Source organism: Xenopus tropicalis, chromosome 1, assembly GCF_000004195.4.
Source record: "Xenopus tropicalis strain Nigerian chromosome 1, UCB_Xtro_10.0, whole genome shotgun sequence".
Classification (NCBI taxonomy): domain Eukaryota; kingdom Metazoa; phylum Chordata; class Amphibia; order Anura; family Pipidae; genus Xenopus; species Xenopus tropicalis.
In genome coordinates, this window is record NC_030677.2 from 86772375 (window position 1) to 86797165 (window position 24791).

The following is a 24791-nucleotide window of genomic DNA, read 5'->3' on the forward strand; positions in this document are numbered from 1 at the left end:
ACATACGTCCATCACGTTCAACCATAATGCCTATATATAACCTGCCTAACTTCTAGTGGATCTAGTTGATCCTTCTAATTGATCTGTTGCTTTACAGAGATTATACATCATTCCCTGCCCCAGTGACACTTACAGCCTAAGGTCCCTATCACATAAACACAAAATGGACCATTTAATTAGGAGCCAGCTAACATGCCTGTATGGAAAGGAACCAGAGGAAACCAACACATGCATTGGGAGAACATGCAAACTCCTTCTAGATCAGGGATCCACAATCTTTTTTACCTGTGAGCTGGGTTCAAGAATTGGCATGCAACACAAGCATTAAAAACGTTCCTAGGGGGGCAAATAAAGGCTGTTATTGTCTATTTGTTAGCCCCTATGTGGACTGGCAGCATACAGGAGGCTCAGTCTGACAGTACAACTGTTTTTTATGCAACCAAAACTTGCGTCCAAGACAGAAATTAAATAAAAGCACAGGCTTTGCGTCCACTGGGAGTAACATCCAAGGGGTTGGGGAGCAACATGTTGCTCATGAACCACTGGTTGGAAATCACTGTTCTAGATAGTACTCAAGCTAGAATGAAACTCAGGACCCCAGAGCTGCAATGCAGAAGTGCTACCGACTGAGCCACTGTGCTACCACACTCCTAAAATTTACAGGTAGGAACTCCGTTTTCATCTCACACTTCAGGTTAATTGATTTCTGATAACAATGACCCTAGTGAATGTATTTGATAGGCACCTTAAAATGTAAGCTCCGGTAAGGCAGAGACTGATGTGAATAATAAACAATCTATTTTTACATCTTTTACATCTTTTTTGTGATCTTCAAATCGTGCTGTAGTGTACATACATTTTTATAGATGTAAGAAACATGACATGGTGTTCCAGACATGCAGTGGCCAGATTTTCCCATAGAGCCAGATGCAATTCAGTGGGAAAAACTCGCTGTTTATCACATGAAAACTCTTTTGAAGTCTATGGCATAAATCTGTATATTAATTAGGAGAAAAGTTTTTTATTCTCAAATTGAATTTTGCCGGTAAGTTTTCACGTGATAAACCATAAAATAATGTATTGTCATTAATTTTAATCTGGCCCAATGTAATGTTGTACAAAAACAGCACATAAACTACACAAAGACACAAAAGAAAAGGGAGTAGAATTTCCTGAATTAAAGGAGTTATACCAGCACCAGCCTTTATTAAATAATGTAGCAAAAAGCTCCTAATAAAAACACACACAATTAAAATCAAAACAAACTTTTGATTGCCAGGCATTGATTTGCTGCAAAATTCCGCATTTTGCCTTCGGCAAATTTTTTCATGAAACTGCCACAAACATTCAGCGTGAAAAAACTTTGCTGAGTGAGGGAAAAGTCATGGTCACATCATAAAAAAAGTTGTGTCAAATCGTGCACATTTTTCACCTTTTCCTGAAAGTTTACATCAAAATTAAACAGGACATATTTGCTCATCACTAGTCTTAGGCCCTCAAAGTTCATTAAATATAATGTATAAATGTCTGTCAACACACCCATATATTAAAAGGGTTAAAATATGTTCCTAAATACCTGGGTATGTAAATCGATATACTCCAATTGACCCACAGTAACCAGCTATGTTACAAAGAAGTGTAACATTAAGAGCACAACCTTATCAAAGTACATTGCAGTACATTAAATCAGATATAACAGTAATAGCAATACCCACAAATACATTGTCCTCAAATGTATACAACTATATTAGCATACAAATTGTTCAGGTAGGACATAGAACTTAAATGGATTCTCACCAACACCATTAGTCAATAAACCAGGAGTCCATAAATCCTAAAGTGATTAGTCCAATGCACATTTTGTCCTTTCAGGCTTCATCAGTGGCCTTTAGGGGGTGAATGGGCTGCTTCTTTATATTGGTGTCTTTTTGCTCCAATAAAGACGTAAGCAGAAGTGACGCCTATGCGCCCTTTTTGCGTCAAAAATGACGCAAGCGAAAAAGACGCAAGCAAAAATTATGCATATGTATTGTTTTCATGGCCCTCCTTTGGTGTCTTTTATTTTGCAGCTCTTGGCGCTTTCAATGAGACATAACTGTTTTCTTTTTGACAGAAGGATTGATTTACAACTTACAGGCACGTCATTAAAGGCAAAATGTGCTCCCTTGTATGCAGATTTGTTTATGGTTGGTTGGAGGAAGAGGTGGTGTTTAGTCCTAGCTCGTAGTCCTTCACCACCCACATTGTGAGGTGGTGGAGGTATATAGACAATGGGCCTGATTCACTAAAGGGCGATAAAAATTATCGCACGCTTTTTTGCGTTAAAAAACACAAAATAATTTGCGCGCGTGCGAAAAATCGCCATTATTATCTCGCATTTCTCGCACTAGTTTTACCGCATGCGTTAATTTGCGCGCTAAATATCGCATTCGGCTATGCGAAAATTAACACCTACTACAGGCAGGCGAAAAATTATACAAAAGTACAGTAAATGATTTTTTGCAATAAAATATGGACTTACAGTGTTATTTATTCAAGTATGTGTTTCCCCTAGAGTGACGCAGCCGCCAGTTTGCAGCGAAATGTTCATTTTTAATACAGTAATTTTCTGCAAGTATTGGCGTGTATGGCTAACATGGCGCGCGTTCATTTGCGCGACTATTTATATTTGGCTACAAGTGATGAAATGCTTCGCCAGGCATGGATTCGCAGCAAATTTTTGGACGTGCGTTGAATTTTTTTGCGGCGGATTTTTTCATGCGTTTCGCAAAACAATCCGCCAATGGCAAAACGCATGAAAAAATTCGCCACGCAAAAATTCACCGCACATACAAAAATTGATACAAGCGTCAAAAAATAATAGTCACAGCAACAATTTTTTTGCCCGCACAACATTTTTGCCGTTTCGTGGATCTTTCGAAAGATTTGCTAATTTTTCACTAAAGATAACCAGAACACATTTGCTCATCACTAGCGGCTACTATTTATAAGCATCTACTATTTATATGATACCATTTATATGCTACCATTTATATGTGGCTAATATTTATATACACCATTTATATGCGGCAACAATTTTTATACACTATTTCTAAGCTACCATTCATATGCGGCGACTATTCGCGGGCGTAATTTAGCGCATGTACCAGCAAAATACCGCATTGAAATAGTCTTCGCGAGTTAAATAACGCATGCAATATCGCGCGTAAAAAAGCGCGAGTATGCTTATAGTGAATCGTGCGAAAAATCGCTAAAATTAAGACGCAGTAAAAATTTTAGCGCACAATAAAAATAGCGCACGTTTTATCGCCCTTTAGTGAATCAGGCCCAATATCTTACTTATCTTGGAATCCCCCTATTGGTGGTTTCTGGTTTCTGACTCCTGCCTGTTTTCTAACCTCTGTACTTGTATGTATGTATGTATGTATATCTTTATTTATAAAGAACTACTTATGTACACAGCGCCATACAGTATAACAATAGATTAATACAGCAGCAGGGACATATTAAAATAATAGATAAATACAAAGTTTAACAATAAATACAAATCATTGAAGGCTGGCACAGGCAGGGGTTTTCCTGTTTTACAAAAGAGTATGGTCAGTCCAGCTGTCACTCAGGTTTAGTTAACAGACTATAGGGTTGATTCACTAAAGTTCGATAAGCGCTATTGTCTGCTTTTTTGCATTAAAATTGATTCAAAAAAACCCGTGTGATTTGCTGAAGTATTATCGCATGCGTTGACTCGCATATCACATGCATTAAATAGTGCACAACCGAATGCGTTAATTTTACCACATTGCGTTAATTCTCACGCAGAAATAATACTAACGCATGATTCACAAACACTTAGACGCGCTAAATACCGCATTAGTCTATTCGAAAACTAACACCTACTTGGGGCAGGTGGTTTATAGAAAAGTACAGTTCATGTGCTTTTGGCAACACAATATGGACTTTGCAGTGTGATTGTGCAGTGTGGACTTTGCAGTATGTGTTGGCCCTAGAGTGATGTAGCCTCCAGTTTGCAGGGAAATGGTCATTTTCAGAAAAGTAGTTTTACGAACATAATGGTGTGTATGGCTAATATGGTGTGCGCACAATAAGTAGCGCATGTGCGTTAATTAGTGCGCGCAACAAGTAGTGCGCTGTGTTAATTACCGCGCGTTGCATCAAATACCGCACAAAAGTAGTCTTCGCGACTTAAAGGAGAAAGAAAGGCAAAGTCACTTGGGGGTGCCAAAATGTTAAGCAGTGAGTTTCTCATCATTTAATAAAATGCATTAATATTTATTTTTGGAAAATTCAGATTCACTCCACTTCTAAAAACAGTACTGTTCCAGCTTGGGTTCTTTAAACATATATCCATTTACAGGTTTCTATGCAATATACAAATTGTGGGATTAATATGGAGAATGTGGGTTTTATTAATATGGGATTTTTTGTGCATTTACATTGTTTTCTCTTTTCCTTTTTTGTCAATGGCTAATACAATAGTAAGGACATATAGGCATGTGTTGCTTTTTGTTGGTAAGTTGTTTAAAGGAATAGTTCAGTGTAAAAATTAAACTGTGTAAAATAGAAAGACTACGCAAAATAAAAAAATGTTTTCAATATATTTTGCCAAAAATAGAATCTATAAAGGCTGGAGTGAGCGGATGTCTAACATAATAGCCATGTCTGATGTGCCCCCCCCCCCCCCAAAGTCACTGACTAACTAAGAGGTTAGAGAGCTGAAAGCAGGAAGTAGTGTTCTGGCCATTATGTTAGACATCTGCTCACTCAGCCTTTATAGATTACTTTTTTGCCTAACTAACTATATTACAAATATTTTTGTATTTTGTATTTGTATTTTGTATTTTTGTATTTTGTATAATATCCATTTTACCCAATTTCATTTTTACACTTGAACTGTTCCTTTAAGAACCAACATGCTGATCCATGCTGATTAAGTAGTGATTATTGACACTTAACGTAGCCATATATGTTCAGATTTAAGTCTTCTTCCGACTAACGTTGGGATATTGATCTTACGTTTAAATGTAACAATCTAAAACTAACATTCAGACTGAAATTGTAGGAGGATGTTCTTAACATGAAAAAGTTGTCAGACACCAATCGTGTGAAAGTGACTTCCTGGCACTCCATCTAATCCTGTTACTATTTGTAACACAATATTTATTTTTTAACAAGCTGCCATAAATGAACCTCAAGTGCAATGTGAAAAGTTGTAAAACATACAAAATCAGCACCACTTTTACGCACAATTCCGCAGTTTCCTTGGTGCAGATTCCTGATAAATAGCATATACAGAATTTGGAAATGTGAATTCTAATTAGCTTCTGCATTGGTAGATTGCAATTTGTGGCCCCATTTTTCTTTGTTAATGTTGGTGCAAATTGCGACACGTTTTTGCACACCAAGGCATGGAATGTCAGACAAGGCATTAGCATTTAATTCATTATCTACAATTGAGTTGTGTGTTTACGTGCAATAAGCAAAGGAAGCAGTCAAGGTTCCAAGTCTCCCTTGTAGCCATGTTCCCTTTATGCAATTGCCCACAGTTCATCACACAGACTGCATGGAGCATGTATAAGTTACAAGAATCTCTGTAGAAATCAAATGTCACGTAGATATTAAATGTGCATAGATTTGAACTGTACACTTTTTATTGGCTTGTGAAAAGCCTTATGTATATTTTTATAGTGCTATTTATTTAGCATCAACAAGGTACAAAGCATTGTATCAATGCAAAAAAACAAAGAGCTTTTAAATTACTTATTCAGCTTTTTCATCTGAGCAGTAACATGTACCTACAATTAAATATTTTCTTTCAGATATAAAAGTGACTCATTTGCATCATTTTCCATAATCTAACCACCGCTTTAACAATTTATTACCTTTTGCAGCTTTATATTTTCTAAATATTCAGTCAAAAAATAGAATATAGTTATTACCTCTCAGGTATGTGTATTTTTAAAAATCAGTCATTTTCTTAGTCACTGTATTGCATGCATAATCTCTTTAATAATCCAACTACTACTGTAATTTATAGGCATATTACAATTGAACAAGAAATTCTATTGACAGACCCAATCCTTTTATACAGGACAGAAAAATAGGAATCAATGTTAAATGTTATTATACAATTATATAAAAGGATATTATCTATTATTGTATAATCTACTATAAAAAAAAAAAATTCATAATGTATTATTTTGTGTAACATACACTGTTGAAGCCATAATATCCAGTGTAAGATTACTGCTGAACACTATACACCATTCCTCCATTCCACCAGTCAGCTTACTTTAAGTCACTAGTAAGTAATAATGTAACAAAACATTATATCCATAATAACTGTATAAACAGTAAGGTCCCTGGCACGACTGGTCCCTAGCACAACTGTACCAGATCCACCAGCCACCCAATTATCCAGTTCAGTGGGTACACAGAGTCGCCTGTTACTTTAATTTACCAAAACTTGCCTCCCAGGGGCTAATTATCCCTTAGAGAGGTCTTAGCAAAGGGACACATCTCTCCTTTACTGTGACAATCCCTAAACCCCCCATTAGTTGTTTTTTTTTTTACCACCCTTGCATCCCTGTCCCCAAGGCCACGCTTGTGACAATTTACATAATCTCTCAACAGGGAGGGTGGGTGGGACAGCTGTTTTCCTGCTTCTGTCCTAAAATGGGCGTACTGCCTTAGCTGGTTTCAAAGATGTCCCCTTATGCTCCACCCACCAACTCTTATTCCGAATTTTCTAATGAACTCCCACATCACCTGCCCTGTCATGATCCCCAGAAGCTCCAATTTGCATTTAAGAGACTGTGCTTTCTTCACTAGCTTGTTCCAAAAAAATAAAAATAATAGTAAATGTTCACTAATTAGCAAATGAAGGCTTAGGATAATGTCATATGTGGGAGGATTTTTACTTATGCCCACTTGTACACTTTAATGCCAAAATCTACCTTGTGTGAGCACTGACAGGTAAATTATGTTCCTATCAGTGTTTATGGAATAGGCTTTTTCTCCAACTCTGATTTTCCTCTGCAAGAAACACCACTTCTGACATTAGTGTCTATACCATATCTTCGAATGACATCAAATACATGTTAAATTGATATGAATGATATACAATCCCTGAAAAGCATTGCCAAAAATGATTCTGTAAGAAAAATGTATGATAGTCTGATGGTGACTTGCTTTTTTTCATGTATCACTAGAATCTACACCTGTTAAATGTCAACTAAGTGCACATGTCTGTGCTGGTAGTTACACTATTTTTAGAAGCCTGACAAGCTACAGAGGGCACCAGCATTATTTCAAATACAACACCCTGACAATGCTTCTCATTATTTGAAAAGTCTGATCCTTTTCTGTACGGTACTAATTACATACTATATAGCTCAGGCATTAGAATTTATTAGATTTTTCCCTGGAGTGGTATCTGTTAAGCATAATCAAATGAAATTGAACCTTATTTCAAAATGTTTAGCTTTGATGGAATTGTTCTTTTTGTACAGTACTGCACAAAATTTAGATTTTATTATTTGCTGTACTGTCAAGGCACTTGGGGGTCAAAAGCCATCCAAATTTTCCCGTGGGAAGTAACCCATAGCAACCAATCAGTTTTTTTTTCAGCCAGCTCCAGGTAAAACAATATATGCAACAATTTGATTGGTTGCCATGTGTTACTACCCATGGGCAAATTTGCCCAGTGTTGATAAGTGACCCCAAGGGCATGCATTTACATTGAGAAGTTAAATCTTACTCTTGTATACCTATGGAATGCATTTACTTAAGTGTTTGTCTTCACTGTACTGAATATAAAGTATTACTACCATCAATGTTTTATTAAGAAACAAAATAAACACTTATAAAAGAAAAGGGCTGACTGTGATGCACACAGCTTAAGACATCCTTGCTTTTTTTTCTTCCTTTTGTTGTCTCTTTCCAGCCAAACCATACATTAAAAGTAGGTTAGCTCCCAGATGACTGCCACAAGCAGGGATGTAAGTTTTAATAATAGTAAAGCTGAAGCCATTGCAGTGCACCTTTTGTTGATGTGTTCTTTGTTTTCTTTCTGCTTCTCTACAGATACAACTATCTTTACAACAAACATTCTCTGTCTCTTTATCATTTTTATCCCTCTCATTTTCTTCAACAGAAAAGTCTATCAGCTTGATAATGGATGACTACAATGTCCCTGTGGAAAGTCCTCATATTAGCCCAGGCCAGCAGAATACAATTAAGTGTGGATGGCTTCGGAAGCAAGGGGGCTTTGTCAAAACTTGGCACACACGTTGGTTTGTTCTCAAGGGAGACCAGCTGTATTATTTTAAAGATGAAGATGAGATGAAACCTTTGGTAAGCAAATTGAGAGTTCAGTAGATCAGGTTAAACAGAAATCAGCTTGAGTTTTGCAGTGGCATCAACATGTGCAGAGAGAAACTTTTTGTAGATGTGTCCCTGAACTTTCATGATCTGGTATCCCTGTATTAAAGGACAAGAAAAGGCTAAGTCACTTGGAGGTGCCAAAATGTTAGGCACCCCCAAGTGACTTAAATCGCTTACCTTGCACCCCGGGCTGGTGCCTTTCCAGGTGCTAAACCTGGCCAAAACACTTGTGTAAAAGTATAAATCAAATAAGACTTATGACACTCTAGTGGAAGAAAATAAGGTCACAGCTTTATGAATTACTAAACAATCATGACCTAAGATGTTTAACTATCTGCTGAACAATTTAGAAGGTGCAAAGTGAAAACACAAAACCAACAAGTCTTGTGTTACTGTATCTTTCTGTCCCTAACGACTTCACTTACCAGATTTGTATTTTGCAAAAACTACTAGCCATTAAAAAAACCTCCAAAAGGTGCGGCACAAAAGATACATTGAAACATAAAACAATCAAATGCAAAACAGAAATAATTCAAGTAGAGGTAAGAATCACCCTCATAGCTACTGCTTGAGCGGAGAAACGGAAGCTGCCATCCAGTGATAATAAGCTGTGGAGATCAGAAATCCAGTCCATTTAAACAGCCAGTCAATACAATTGAAACATGATTAGATGCAGTGCTGGCCTAGCAGCCAAAGCCCACCCCATTCACTGGTGGGGTGACATGAACTGGCCTACCTAGACTATCTTGATGTAAGCTTAGAGAAACATTATAACACATACAGGACAACTGGAATTATGGGATGTTAGGAAGACATTTTCTTAAAAGTACTATTAATTACCATTATACCATTTTCACACATAACACTTATTTAAATATAAATAAATATATAAATATACAGGTATAGGACCTGTTATCCAGAATGCTTGGGACCAAGGTTATTCCGGATAAGGGGTCTTTCCGTAATTTGGATCTTCATACCATGTCTACTAAGAAATCAATAAAACATTAATTAAACCCAATAGGATTATTTTGCATCAAATAAGGATTAATGATATCCCTCCAGCAGTGTGCACCGAGTGGTGAAGTTTTTGGAGAGCTGAGGGTGTGCGAATACAAGGTCATTTTGTTTGTTTACTTTCCATAATTCAGAGCTTTGTGGATAAAGGCTGTAGATATTTATACATAATTTGTACTTGTTACTGATTGTTAGAAGTTGCCACTGAACAAACCCTGACCAAAATGTTCAAAAACTCATACCTACATACATAGGCAACATATAGAACAGTGCATAATTTATACAACCTCTCAGGTGCTGGTTAATGCTGGCAACATAATATAAACAGGTGTTTGCATCAGATGTACAGAAGATTGAAGCAGCCTTCCCATCACCATTATAAGTAAGGCTGATGCCACACATGGCGTAGGGCTGATTTTTTCGGCAATCGGAAAAACGCTTGCCAAAAATTCAGCCCTACGCCTGCTACTTGTGCCTGCACCCGAATGAATGAGATACGCTCGGGTGCAGGCACATGTAGCCGATATACGCATGAAAACGCGTGAGAATGCAAAGTCTCGCGTTTTCATGCGTATATCGGCTACATGTGCCTGCACCCAAGTGTATTCCATTCATTCGGGTGCAGGCACAAGTAGCAGGCGTAGGGCTGAATTTTCAGCAAGCGTTTTTCCGCTTGCCGAAAAAATCAGCCCTACGCCATGTGTGGCATCAGCCTAAGGCTGATGCCACACTGAGCATATGGCGTATATTTTAGGCAAGCCAAAAATCTCTTGCCGAAAATAGCGGCATACGCTCTTACCTGTGCCTGCACCCGAATGAATGAAATATGCTCGGGTGCAGGCACATGTAGCCGATATCTGTCGAAGATACGAAGTCTCACGTTTTTTGGTGGATATTGGCTACATGTGCCTGCACCCAAGCATATTTCATTCATCCGGGTGCAGGCACAAGGTAGGGTAAATGTACAGTAGCGGGGCGTATTCTCGGCAAGCGTTTTTCAGCTTGCCAAGTATATGCCTGTGTGTAGTGATGGGCAAAATGTTTCGCCAGGCATGGATTCGCGGCGCAAAAAATTTGCCGAGGAAAAATTCCCGCGGGCGACAAAATAATAGCCGTGGGCTACAATTTTTTTTTGACGTGCAACATTTTCGCCGTTTCGCGAATTTTCCACAGATTCGCTCATCACTACCCGTGTGGCATCAGCCTTAACTCCCAACTTTCTCCAATTTGTTTACAGGAAAGCATGTATACGAACAGGTGCAAAAACCTGTATGTAATGCAAAAATGCCAAATATTTATATTATTTGGTACAGAATAGAGATTCTTCTTCCATTTTATTAAACAAAATCTGTGAAGAATGTTAAAATATTTATATTTTCTCTTGTGTGTTTCAAAATACGAACATGATATCTTGGAAAGATTCATGCTTCATATGTTGTACCTGCCCATTATAAGAAATTGTTAGACATGGTTATTTAAACAGTTGGGAAATCAAGATATTGTAAATTGAGGCAGACATGGCAGTTAAAAGGAAGCCTTTGTGTAATAGTAGCCTTATTTCTGGATTTTCCACTACTTCTTTCAGTGTTTCCATTAAGCTCCTACACTTATTTTGCGGTGGTGCAAGTTAAAATGAGGGCTTAAGGCTATTTAAATGTGTCTTATTTGAGTAGAATGAGTTTAAGTAGTGGTGTTTTTTTCATATTTGCATTCAAGCCATAAACAGTACTGGATAAGTTCACAATGGATTATTTCCTTACAATAAAAGTCTACAATCGCAAGAATGTGTTCTAATATGTAGATGGGAAGATGGAGAAAATTAGTGTTGTCCCAGAGTTTAACTCACTCTGGGCTCCTAGGGATAATTTCTGGCCAAAGTGTGCAAACTGTGTATGCTAATATTTATGGGGTGCTGTTTGTCCAAAGTACATTTTGTCTACAAAAATACATTCTGTATACAAAGGACAATCCCCAGTACACAGAATGAATGTGTGGCCATATACACTGGTAACAAATATACAAAAGACATATTTCTGTGAAAATAATCAATTTTATGCACAGAAGGACATAATTATATTACAAACTCAATTCTGTAAATTTTAACAAGCATTCTGTCTCACAAACGTATAACATCCATACAGCAAAACAAGTTTTTTTTACAGAATGAATTATGTAAAGCAATACATAAGCTCCTCCCTCCAAGGATACCAGCTGATTCATATCTTTACACTACAATATGAAGTTGCACAAGTTTGCATAATTCCCCCACTGTAGTAGTGACCCTAATAAGCTTTGTAGATGATTGTTAGGCTCCAATGTCTGTCCTCCTCCTAGCTGTAATATTGCACCAGTTAGCTGATAGCGCTCTCTTAATAATGTGCTCAGCTATAGTTTAACTACTACATAATACGTGTAGCCATGTAATTCAGCGACTTCAGAACTTTATGCAGACAGGCTGCTTGTATAGTATGATGTGTAGCCTTATGAGCAGTATTAGTTAGCTGTAGTTCAACTACAACATAAATGAGTACTATGTGCAAACAAAAGGGATCAGTTACATATTGGTACTTCAGGAGGATCATCATTTATTTATATGATGTATTATGTGTGTGCGTGGTGTTGGACTGGGGTGTCTAGGATTCACCAGGGCTGCTACCCCAGGAGCCCCTCACCTCAGTTGCCAACTTCTCCACCACTGCCAGCCTTCACCCCCGCCCTGTGTGGTATCCTTGGAGGGAGGAGCTTAAATTAGATGGTTTATACCAGGGGTGACCAAGACATTGATCGCGGTCCACTAGTTGATTCCCCGTAGATTTTTAGTGGACTGCAATGAAGTCGGGAGATGCGGAAGTGCGGCGCGGATGTGTGAATGCATACATACGCTGCATCTTGGGGGAGGAGTCAACAGTAGATCCCCGATGGACAAAATAAGGCCTCCCCTGGTTTATACTGTACTCACGTGGTGCATACTGTATCTCAGATATATGTATGTATATATATATGTATCTCAGAGTTACATTGCTACTATAAATATCTGGTGTATTGTACGAGGGGCCCCTTACCCAGTAGTTATGCTTCTAATATGATTAATGTGCTAATATGGCTAATATGATAGAATTAAGATATTGTGTTTTATTGACTTATTGATGTATGTTAATGAGGGGATATTAGGCATATTATAATGATGGGTTAGGCTGGGAGATAATAGGAATAGCCTTAAGTTATCATATTAATGTTTTTCGTTTTGTTTTGTTTTCTTTAAAGCTCATTATCAGGAAAAAAATGCCTAGAAACATCATTACATCAGTGTTGTGGCGCAGCATCAGTACAGCACTATATTTCTCATCCACTTGAAAGACCTTCTGGTTAAAAACCTATAACACAGCAGCCATTAGAGGGCACCCTCTATAGCAGGCCAGACAGTATCCTCAGCACTAGGGATAATGTAGCCTCGTGGGGCAGAGCTGGCAGCTTTTCATGTTGTTAAACAAATGCGTTTGTGTGTGTATACTTTATAGACGAAACAGTGGGAAGACTAGTAAATTGACTCCAGTTAAAACCTGCATATTATTGGATAATGAATATGCTTGTTTCTTATTGGTTCAGGACTTTGACTGACAGTGTTGTTTCACAGAATGGATATTTTATCAGTTTTGTGGAACTGAGTATTCATTTTGTTGATAGAATGAATTATGTGCTATAGAATCTTGCTTTCTGTCACACACATCTATTTTGTCATGAAAATCTAGCTGGAATATGCTATTCAGTCACACCATTATATATTTTGTCGAAGTTTTGTTTTACATTATTCATTCATTTGTGAGCAAGATTGCTTGTTAAAATTTACAGAATGGAGTTTGTAATATAATAATATCCTTTTGTGCATAAAATTGATTTTGTTCTCATTCATCACTAGAAATATATCTTTTGTATATTCTTTTACCAGTGTTTATATCCACAATTTAATTCTGTCTACTGGGGATTGCTTTTTGTATATAGAATGTATTTTTATAGACAAAATGTACTTTGGACAAACGGCACCCCATAAATATTTGCAAAACTGCCACCATTAGCATAGAATACTCATAGCACTTGCACTTGTCCCAGTGCAAAGCTGATTCACAGTTTCCTTGTACTGAATATTCTATCTGGAGTAAGGTGCAGAGAGCAGTGTTGTGTGTGCAAGGGAACCCAGTACATTGCAGAGGTCGATGTGGATTGCAAATTTAAAGGTTTCTAGAGCCAGTGAAATGGCACACTAATTACAGGCCTCCATGCAGGACCCAATGGCCACCTGCTGCTCCTTACAGGCTGGGCTCAGGTTGTATCTGCATACATGTCAATTCACGGTCAAGCTTGAAGCTTTGCTCTGGAATGGGATGCAAAGTCAGAGGAGCAATTTGTTCTGTTGGTACACTCTACTTTGCCCACAAGCCCTATAGTTTCAAATACTGATATAGCTTAATAACTTCCTGTGTAGAATATACAGAAGCATCTCTTGGGAATTTTGTTTTTATGATAGATACATATTGGATTTAAAGAAAAGTGTCTATATATAATGTATAATGTAAAAAAAACAGTTTATCAGCAGAAATACACTAAAGCTTAAAGCAGCTCTACAAAAAAAGAGATTTAATCCATTCTCAGAATGGTCTGTGTCAGCAAATTACAGGCTAAGAAATGGATTTTCTGCTATCAGTCTCCAGGCTTATGTTACCTATTTACTGTGCAGGCTATATTTGCATCTGGTATTGTAACCATATATTGGGAAACTAAACTTTGTCTCTGTGTGTCACAGAATAAAGCCATGGTATTGCCTAGATGCATTTTCCTGCATTTTTTGGATTATATTGAAGACAAGCATATGAGAACTGTTACCTTATGACTAAAACAAAAACAGCCATGGAATTTAACTCAAAAAGTATGCTACAGCAAATCTCTAAATATTAGATATTGTCTGTGTTAGACTTTAGGAACTTGAACAGGCCATTTTACTCTCGAAATGATACAAGCTGCTTATCCATTTTCTCTGTTACTCTCACTCTTATGACCCTCTTACTGTTACCTCGGCTTCATTGTTCTGCTTAATCAATGTCTTTATTCAGGTACAGGTATGGGACCCATTATCCAGAAAGCTCGGAACCTGGGGTTTTCCCGGATAAGGGGTCTTTCCATAATTTGGATCTCCTACCTTACGGCTGCCAAAAAAATTATTTAACCAGTAACCCAATAGGATTGTTTTGGCTCCAATAAGGATTGATTATATCTTAGGCATGGGCGTCCACAGAAGGGGGCAAGAGGGGGCACTTGCCCCCCCCTGGAAAAGTAGCAAAAAAAACAAAAACCTTACTCCGTTTCTGCAGTCCCCTCAAGCCCGTTTTTGCTGTGCTCCGATTGGATCTTTCTTCTTGTGGATTCTCCAATCAGAGCACAGCTTCCTTGACAGACAGTAAAATTGACCAATCAGAGCACACATGCACACAGGGATCGGGAGATTTTGCAAACTGGAAACAGAAATAAAGACTGAAAAGAAGAATCTGCCCCTGTAACTTTACCTAAGAACCAACTCTCAACTTTTGCTGCAGTTTTCATCCCACAGGTACTATACCCAGGCACTATACCCAGGTACTATACCCAGGCACTATACCCAGGCACTATACACAGGCACTATACCCAGGCACTATACCCAGGCACTATACCCAGGCACTATACCCAGGCACTATACACAGGCACTATACACAGGCACTATACCCAGGTACTATACACAGGCACTATACCCAGGCACTATACACAGGTACTATACCCAGGCACTATACCCAGGTACTATACCCAGGTACTATACACAGGCACTATACACAGGTACTATACACAGGCACTATACCCAGGCACTATACCCAGGCACTATACCCAGGCACTATACCCAGGCACTATACCCAGGCACTATACACAGGCACTATACCCAGGCACTATACACAGGCACTATACCCAGGTACTATACCCAGGTACTATACCCAGGTACTATACCCAGGTACTATACCCAGGCACTATACCCAGGTACTATACAGTTCTAAAGAATCACAAAAATTGTTTTTTGCCTGACCTGACATCTATAATAATATATAATCTATCCCCTACCCTAACACATGGAGGGTAAGTTAACTCTTTCCCTCTGAAAAAGCTCATTGTGTGTTTATATATGTGTTGTTGTTTTTTGCACTTACTATTTTTTTTTTTTTTTTGTCATTGTTTTGTTAATTTATAGTAAGTTACAGTGGGGCCAATGTTGTGTATCAGTGCCAGTGTTATAGTGCCAGGGCCTGAATATCTGCCATCTGTACCCACTGCTTCTCACTGTATATAATGTGCTGGGTTTGTAAATACAGACTGCGTCTCACTGTATATAATGGGGAGTCAGTACCCACTGCCTTTCTTGCTATAAAACTAACATAAACACATCTAAAGGGGTGGTTCACTTTTAAGTTAACCTTTAGTATGTTATAAAATGGCCTATTCCTAGCAACTTTGCAATTGGTCTTCCTAATTAATTTTTTTGAATAATTTGCCTTTCTCTTCTGCCTCTATACAGATTTCAAATGGGGGCCAAAAAATATTGCTCTGTGAGGCTACAATTTTATTATTATTATAATTTTGTATTACTTATTTTTCCAAGTAGGCCCCTTAACTATTCATATTCCCATCTCTTGTTTAAATCACTACCTGGTTGCTAGGGTAAATAAGACCCTAGCAACCAGATAGCTGCTGAAATACCAAATGGAGAGCTGCTGAACAAAAAGCTAAATAACTGAAAAACCATTAAAAATAAAAGTGAATTCGAATGCGAACTACCCCTTTAAGCTAACTGATCACAAACACAAATGTTTGCAGATCCCCTAACAGAAGTGCGCGTATGAATACTTTTACTACTAATACTAAACATTTTAGGGTAAAAAAAAAAGCACCCCCACCCGCACTTTTGTACAGTATCCCTGGAAGTCAGTGGGAACGGCAAGAGGTAGTTGGGAGGTTAACTTTTTACGTCAGCAGCGAATCCACTAAGTGTCACATTAGCTGTAGGTCAGTCTGTGTATGGGCCATATTTAGCCTCCCCTAGTATCATCCTGCAAAAAAAAAAAATATATATATATATTTATCTGTTGCAGGATGATGCTAGCTAACTTGCCCCCCCTTGGAAAATTTTCTGCGGACGCCCATGATCTTAGGTAGGATCCAGTACAAGCTACTGTGTTATTATTACAGAGAAAAAGAAAAATATTATTTTAGGAACTTTCTGGATAATGGGTTTCCAGATAAGGGGTCTGATACTTGTACTACATGTATTCTACCTATCAAAAGTTACTGTGCTAAAAAATTTAATGTTAGTAAAAATAGTGTGAAAATATACTACAATAAATGATAAGTGAGCAGCAGTAATTCATATACTGCATAAAAAGAGTGAGATTCTTTGCCATTTATACCCTTGATGGGAATTCAAGCATGTAATGAGTTTTAATTGTAAGAAAGGTTTTGGAGGAGAACTGATTGTGGAGGGGCTTTAAGTAGCTCAAACAAGGGTATGGGTAAGCAAATGAAAGTGGCCTGAGCACTGTAATTGAAAATTTGACAGACTGTTAGATTTTAGAATGCCAGTCAGTCCAGAACACCTTTTATTATATTTTAAATTATCAAAGTTGGCAATCACCTGTCTGCAGTAACCTAATCTAAAATATTATGTTTCCATTTCCAACAATCTTGGTAACAAATTGGCAACTGGCGCAAAATCATTTTTTTCTGTTCACCCAAATTTGCATAATTTAAATCACAGAGCACACGCTTAAGATGTCAAAATACCTAATGATTTATCAGTGGTTTTTATTTGATGTGATATCTGTCAGTTTCACTTGTAGTGCTTATTGCAACAGAAAACTAGCACTACAGATGTGTCAAAAGTTGCATATATAAAGTGTATGTAGTACAGGTATTGTGTCTAAACATGAATGGTCTAAAAAGGGACTAAACGTTCACAAATAAACACTTTTTTTCTTGCGTTTTTAACTTTATTATGAAGGTCTGCTGTAGTATATATATATTTATCAAGATATCCCGGGTGAGGACCGAAACGTCGATCTAAATAAACTAAGTATCTTTTTTTTGATAACATTTTCCTGGTGTGCATCAGCATTTTTTACATATTTACATTGTTTATCTGATTTGCACCCAGGTTGTTATCCCTATAAGTGTGTGCCTCAGCCTTTTTCTATATATATATATATATATATATATATATATATATATGCTGTAGCATGGTTGGAAAAATCATAGAATAAAGCTGGCCATACACGTGGCGATCTAACGATGTTTCGTGCGACCATCGGTCGCACAAAACATCGTCAGATCCACCACACACAGTCAGGGCTGAAACAGCAGATAAGGAGGTAGAAACAATAGGATTTCTACCTCCTTCTGCCGATTCAGCCCTGACGGCAGATTTTGGTCAGGCGCCTTCTATGGCGCCCGATCAAAATTTTCTAACCTGGCCGATCGGCGAGTCATCCGATATCAGCAGCTTCCTGCGATATCGGTCAACTCGCCGACATGCCATACATGCACCGAATATCGTACTAAACGAGGTTTCGTACGATAGTAACATAGTAAGTTGGGTTGAAAAAAGACATATATCCATCAAGTTCAACCATAATGCCTATATATAACCTGCCTAACTACTGGTTGATCCAGAGGAAGGCAAAAAAACCCATCTGAAGCCTCTCTAATTTGCCGCAGAGGGGAAAAAATTCCTTCCTGACTCCAAGATGGCAATCGGACCAGTCCCTGGATCAACTAGTACTAAGAGCTATCTCCCATAACCCTGTATTCACTCACTTGCTAAGAATCCATCCAGCCCCTTCTTAAAGCTATATAATGTATCAGCCAGCACGACTGATTCGGGGAGGGAATTCCAGAACTTCACAGCTCTCACTGTAAAAAATCCTTTCCGAATATTTAAATGGAACCTCCCTTCTTCTAAACGAAGTGGGTGCCCTCGTGTCCGTTGGAAGGACCTACTGGTAAATAAAACATTAGAAAGGTTATTATATGATCCCTTTATATATTTATACATAGTTATCATGTCACCTCTTAAGCGTCTCTTCTCCAGTGTAAACAGACCCAACTTGGCCAGTCTATCTTCATAACTGAGACTTTCCATACCCTTTACCAGCTTAGTTGCCCTTCTCTGGACCCTCTCTAACTCAATAATGTCCCGTTTGAGCACTGGAGACCAAAACTGAACAGCATATTCTAGATGGGGCCTTACCAGCGCTCTGTAAAGGGGAAGAATAACCCCCTCCTCCCGTGAATCTATACCCCTTTTAATACAGCTCAAAACCTTGTTTGCCCTTGCAGCTGCTGCCTGGCATTGCTTGCTACAGCCAAGTTTATTATCTGCAAGGACTCCAAGGTCCTTCAATAGTAGTATAGATAGTATCGGTGCGTGTATGGCCAGCTTTAAGGTATATCCCTCCAAGAATGCTCAATGAAGCAGCACAGAGGGCTGTAAAATTGATGGTCTTTGTAGCTGTGAAGGCTGGTTAGCCTCGCCTATAGTTAAAAGGTGGCTCCAAGGATAGTGTCTCTCTGCTCTGTTCTGGGAGAGAGGTGACCAAATGGAGCTGCAGTGTGGAACTTATCCTGCTTGGAAAAATGTGTTTGGGACAAGAACTGATGGCTGCACAGTTACCTCTTAAATTAAGTATCCTTTAGTCACAAGATTTGGATTTCCTAGTAGCAAGGACCAGCTACTGTCTGCTGCTCTAAAGACCTGGGACTGAAGTGCAGCTGCTTCTGAGAAAGCACAGGGATTCTACGAAAGACTGTGAGTTTATATTGCATTTACTTATGTTGGTTTAACCTGCCCAAGCGTGGCTGTGTGTGTCCTCTGAGAAGGACAATTTGTTTTTTGGCAAGACTGCTACTTATTTGTTATACTGGGATATCAGCTGTATGAACTTTTATTTTCTGGCAAAACTGCTGTGTTAAATAAATTTACATGCCAGAATTTACCTGGAGCCAAGGATGGAGTTTAAAGGCCGCAGCTTTATTAACTGGATATTATCAAAACATAACTGTAAATGACAGTTTAATCACAACGTTTGCCTATAACTCCATCGAGTGAACAGGCCACCGCCATGCTGGCCATCCAATTGCTGCTACACTTTTAAATTTAAATAACATTTTAATATTTGTTTATCTATTGAAGAACATCCATAATCAGGTTGTTCAAACAGCTCGCTATATTTCTGAATTAATCTTGTTTGTTTTTTAAAAAAAACAACCTTACTGTGATACTATGCAGATTTTTCATTGCACCAGCATCCTTAATAATCCAATATTGATGCATTTGTAAAATTAAACTAGAACTATTCTGGGCCAAGCAGTTTGCCTCATTTTTCTTATTAGTAAACATACCATAATGGATGCAACTAAATGTAAAATATGATTTAATCAATTTTCACTAGAAGTGCTTCAGTTTCCTCTCAATAAATCAGGCATATTATCTGTAATAGATTCATAAATTGAGAACAAGATTGCAGGACTGTTCACAAAGTTTTATCCAGTGAAATAATTTTGGATGAACACATTTGCACAATAATATGACACAAACTAACCAAAAATACTTACCTTGTTGCTGTAATATACATAATGCAATATTGAAATAAATATTACTCAAACAGTCTCAAAATCCACATATTAGCTATCTTATATAGAATGCTTGGGACTTGGTGTTTGCTAGAAAACACATTAACAGGTATTTAAGTTGAATTACTTAGGGGCTGATTTACTAAAATTCATTTTTTTCTAACCTGGAACTGCAGTTACCCAGTGGCCAACTCTGCACGTCAACGCGCAAAGCGCGAATCTCAAATATTTAAAGGCGCCTGTGCACGGTTTTGACCTCAGCCTGTTCCACATTGTCTCATCTCCCTAACTTTGCATAAACACTAGGTTCCCTAGCCTGCCCAAAATATTTGCCCTGGTCCTCTCACAATAAGTCCTGGTGGCACTTGAGTAGCGGAGGGCTCCTCCCGAAGTGAAAAGTGGCTGTTATAGGCAGAAGAGTGAGCTCTGACTGGGATCTTGGCTTTTGTTCTGGGTTTGGGATACCATGCGTGATAATTTTAAATTTAAACTAATAAAATTCGATGAATGAAATCTGATTGGCTGTTAGTGGCCCAACCCACTTTTCCTATTTTTGAACTGCAGTCCCCCAGTGACTAACTTTGCAAATTTTGGGGCATAAAAATTGTGAGCTCCGCCCACTTTTTTCTAACTTTGAACGGCAAATACCCAGTGACTAACTCTGGAAAGTTTAACAACCCTGGAATTAATATTTAAATAATGGCATCAGTTTAAATATAAACCAATGAAATCTAATGGGTGGAAATGGATTGGCTATTGGTGGCTCCACCTACTTGTTCTAACCCTGAATATGTAGTCATCCAGTGACCGACTGTGCAAAGTTTGGGAACCCTAACATAAATAGGGCCTGATTAAAAAAAAAAAAATTATCGCACGCTTTTTTGCGGTAAAAAAGACGCGATAATTAGTGCGCGATTCACTACAGCATTACCGCATGCGATAAGTTGCCATTTTCGCTTGCGGTATTTCTCGCGCTAGTTTTACCGCATGCGCTAATTTCCGCGCTGAAAAGAATACGATCGCATGATTCACTATAACTTTGGCGCACTGAATATCGCATTCGGCTATGCGAAAATTAACACCTACTACAGCCAGGCGAAAAATTATAGAAAAGTACAGTAAATGAGTTTTTTGCAATAAAATATGGACTTACAGTGTTATTTATTCAAGTATGTGTCTTTTTACTCAATTTTACTCAAAATTAACACCTACTACAGGCAGGCGAAAAATTATAGAAAAGTACAGTAAATGATTTTTTTCCAATAAAATATGGACTTACAGTGTTATTTATTCAAGTATGTGTCTTTTTACTCAATTTCACTAAAGTCTTGGCATGTATGGAATTTCGCTACTAATACACAGTACTATAGCGGTAAATATTTAGTCGCACAAAATACATTACTAGGAATATGTTTCCGATTTGTCGCGACTTCGTAATCACGCGCGATTTGAGGCCATTTTGTGGCGATTTTGGAATCTCGTGACATGTGCGACTTGTGGCCATTTTGTGTCATTGAGCCTGCTGTCACCACACTGAGAGCATCATGCCTGGGGTGTCAGAGCTGCTAAATGCGGAGAGGCGCTATATTATAGCGTTCCTCCTGCGCTCAGGGTATGACAGGCTGCCGCTGGGGCCAATAGGGGTCCATGAGAGGAAGAGGGCTATCCTGCGCAACCTAATAGCTGGGTTGCGCAGGGACTTTCGCCTCATAATGGACCTCCGCCTGCTCCAGCGGATTTGGTCAGACCTGAAGCGCAGGAGCTTTCAGGAGATCTCTGAAATTGCTGAAGGTAATTATTCTACTTTAATATGGTTTTACACAATACGTTTCTTCAAAGATTTAGCAAGTAATTTGAACTTGAAATGTATATTCTCTCTCTCTCTCTCTCTCTCTCTCTCTCTATATGTGTATATATGCATGTTTTTTTTATAAAATACACAATAAAGGAAGGTGCTGTTTAATTACTACAGAGAAAAAGGAAATGAGTTTTTAAATTATGAATTACTTGATTCAAATGCAGTCTATGGGAGACAGGCTTTCCGTAGTTTGGGGCTTTCTGGATAACGGGTTTCCGGATAAGGGATCCCATACCTGTGTGTATATATATATATATATATATATATATATACACACACACATTTTCAAATACATATGCATAAATGAGTTTAAAGCAGGGGGGAAGCAGCAGGGAGCGGCCCATTTGGGGGAAGGGCCACGAATGTTTTAGGGGGCCCTGGCTAACAATGTCTGTGTGTCCTTTGGATTGATGTGAGGGTTCACAGGGAGAGGGGCCAGTGGGGGCGTGGGAGGCCCAAAAAATGTTGTTGTGAGGGGCCCCGTTATTTAGGATGGTGGCCCTCTGTGTATGAATGTATATATATATATATGTATAATAGATTTAACTAACATTTTGCAATACTGTCTCACAGAACTCAACATCGACATTGCGCCTCTCCTCCCTCCGGAGGCAGCACAACCTCAGGCAGACCAGGCTCAACAGGCCCCAGGACCTGCCCAGGCCCCCGAGGCCCCAGGACCTGCCCAGGCCGCCGAGGCCCCAGGACCAAGCAAGGCCCCAGGACCAAGCCAGGCCCCAGGACCAAGCCAGGCCCCAGGACCCAGCAAGGCCCCAGGACCAAGCCAGGCCCCAGGACCCAGCAAGGCCCCAGGACCCAGCAAGGCCCCAGGACTCAGCAAGGCCCCTGAGGCCCCAGGACTGACCCAGGCCCCAGACTCTGATGAGGCGGAGGAGGCCCCCGAGGCCGAGGAGGCCACGGAGGCCCCGGACACCACCCCCCTTTACTCCTCCCCCAGTTTGCCCCCATTTTCCCCGGCCCTTGAGTTCCCCCCCCAGCCCCCCGGATGCCAGCCACCAGGTTCTCCTGGCCCAGCACATCGGTCCATGCAGGAGGACCTGGACAATATGAGGGCTGAGCTGGCCCAGCTCCGGGGGGAAGTGGCCGAACTGAGGAGGGACTTTGAGGAACTCAAGGGCAGCAAGCCCTAAGTTTTTTTCCCCCCCTTTTTTTTTCTAGTAAAATTTTATACTTTTATACTTTTGAACTGAGTAATGTGTCATTATTTATCCTTCCTTGATATGGTATTCTATACTTTCATGTAGTTTCCCCTACACTCTTACATTTATCAGTAACAGCATCAATATGCTATATGGGTTAAATGTTTGCAAATATTCTGCCAACAATTTAGTCTTTAGCCCATTTTGCTGAATAGTAAAATTCACGTTAATTAGTACGTAGCGTATTTTCCGGCGAGTGTGATAACTGCCAATCCAATGTTTTGTTGCCAGAATAATTGCAATATTATATTTGTCCCCGTTTAATAAAGTGCCCATAGCATATTTGCCATTTATTCTGTGTCTAAAATCTCCCACTTAATTTAAGCCACTTTAGCAAACGGACCCCTAAGTATTTGCCTAAATATTCTTAAATGCCCCCCCATTTTATTATCTCTAGCACTTCTTTTTTTTCTTACTTATATTTTTATTGGTTTTTGGGGATTTTTTTGCAAATAAACATTTATACAGCACCTCTCTAGCACTCTGTGCTCTCCCAGGCCAAAATGTCGCCATATTTATGCTGCCGATTGTCGTGTGCGTAATGTCGCGACAATTAGCTCACGACAAGGATATCGCATGAAATACCGCGCGTAAAATAGCGCAAGTGTACTATTAGTGAATCGTGCGAAAAGTCGCCAAAATTAAGAAGCGGTAAAATGTTTAGCGCACGCTAAAAATAGCACACGTTATTTCGCACTTTAGTGAATCGGGCCCATTGACATTTAATTTTATATTTAACATTAGAACTTGTTTTTGCTTCAGGATACTGATAATGGCAGGGAGGCCCATAAGTTGTTTACACGTCATTCTCATGCTGGTACCAGTATTAAATGTATGTTTACCAATGCAAGGAGTCTGACTGGTAAAATGGGAGAGCTGGAGGTACTGGCATTGGAGCGGAAATATGATGTGATTGGCATTGCTGAAACTTGGTTGAATGAGTCGCATGACTGGGCAGTTAATATTGGGGGTTATACATTGTTTCGGAGGGACAGGGGCAATAGAAAAGGAGGAGGGGTGTGTCTGTTCATTAAGCAAGAATTAAAAGCTAATATTAAAGAGGAAGTGATGGGGGTAACAGAGGGAGCTGAATCCTTATTGGTTGAGCTTCTCACAGATAGTAAAGAATCTACCAAACTAATTGTAGGGGTATGCTATAGACCCCCTAATGTAAGTGAGGAGGAGGAGGCTCAGCTCCTGTTGCAAATAAAAAAGGCGGCTAGTTTGGGGCAAGTGATAATAATGGGGGATATTAATTATCCTAATATTGACTGGAGCAATAGTACTGCCAGGACAGAAAATGGGAACAAGTTTAAAAACTTGCTGCATGACAACTTTATGTCACAGGTTGTTGAGGAGCCAACCAGGAACCATGCTATACTGGATCTAGTGATCTCTAATGACCCAGAACGTATAGCAAATGTGCAAGTGGTTGAACCCCTGGGTAATAGTGATCATAATGTTATTTCATTTGATGTTTGGTACAGGAAACAAATTTACATGGGGGCAACAAAGACAATGAATTTTAGGAAGGCAAATTTTAGCTCCTTAAGGGCAGTGTTTCAGGGCATAGATTGGGGCATTATGTTTTCTGATAAAAA

General features: G+C 39.0%; 1 protein-coding gene across 1 annotated transcript in view; it reads left to right on the plus strand.

The window, feature by feature from the left end:
* The window catches only part of arhgap24 (Rho GTPase activating protein 24), a 269673-nt gene that overhangs the window by 60024 nt on the left and 184858 nt on the right, over positions 1–24791 (plus strand). Inside the window, exon 2 of the mRNA XM_018097447.2 lies at positions 8174–8373. Coding sequence (XP_017952936.2) covers positions 8194–8373 — 180 coding nt within the window. The 5' untranslated portion in view covers positions 8174–8193. The remainder of the gene's footprint in view (positions 1–8173; positions 8374–24791) is intronic.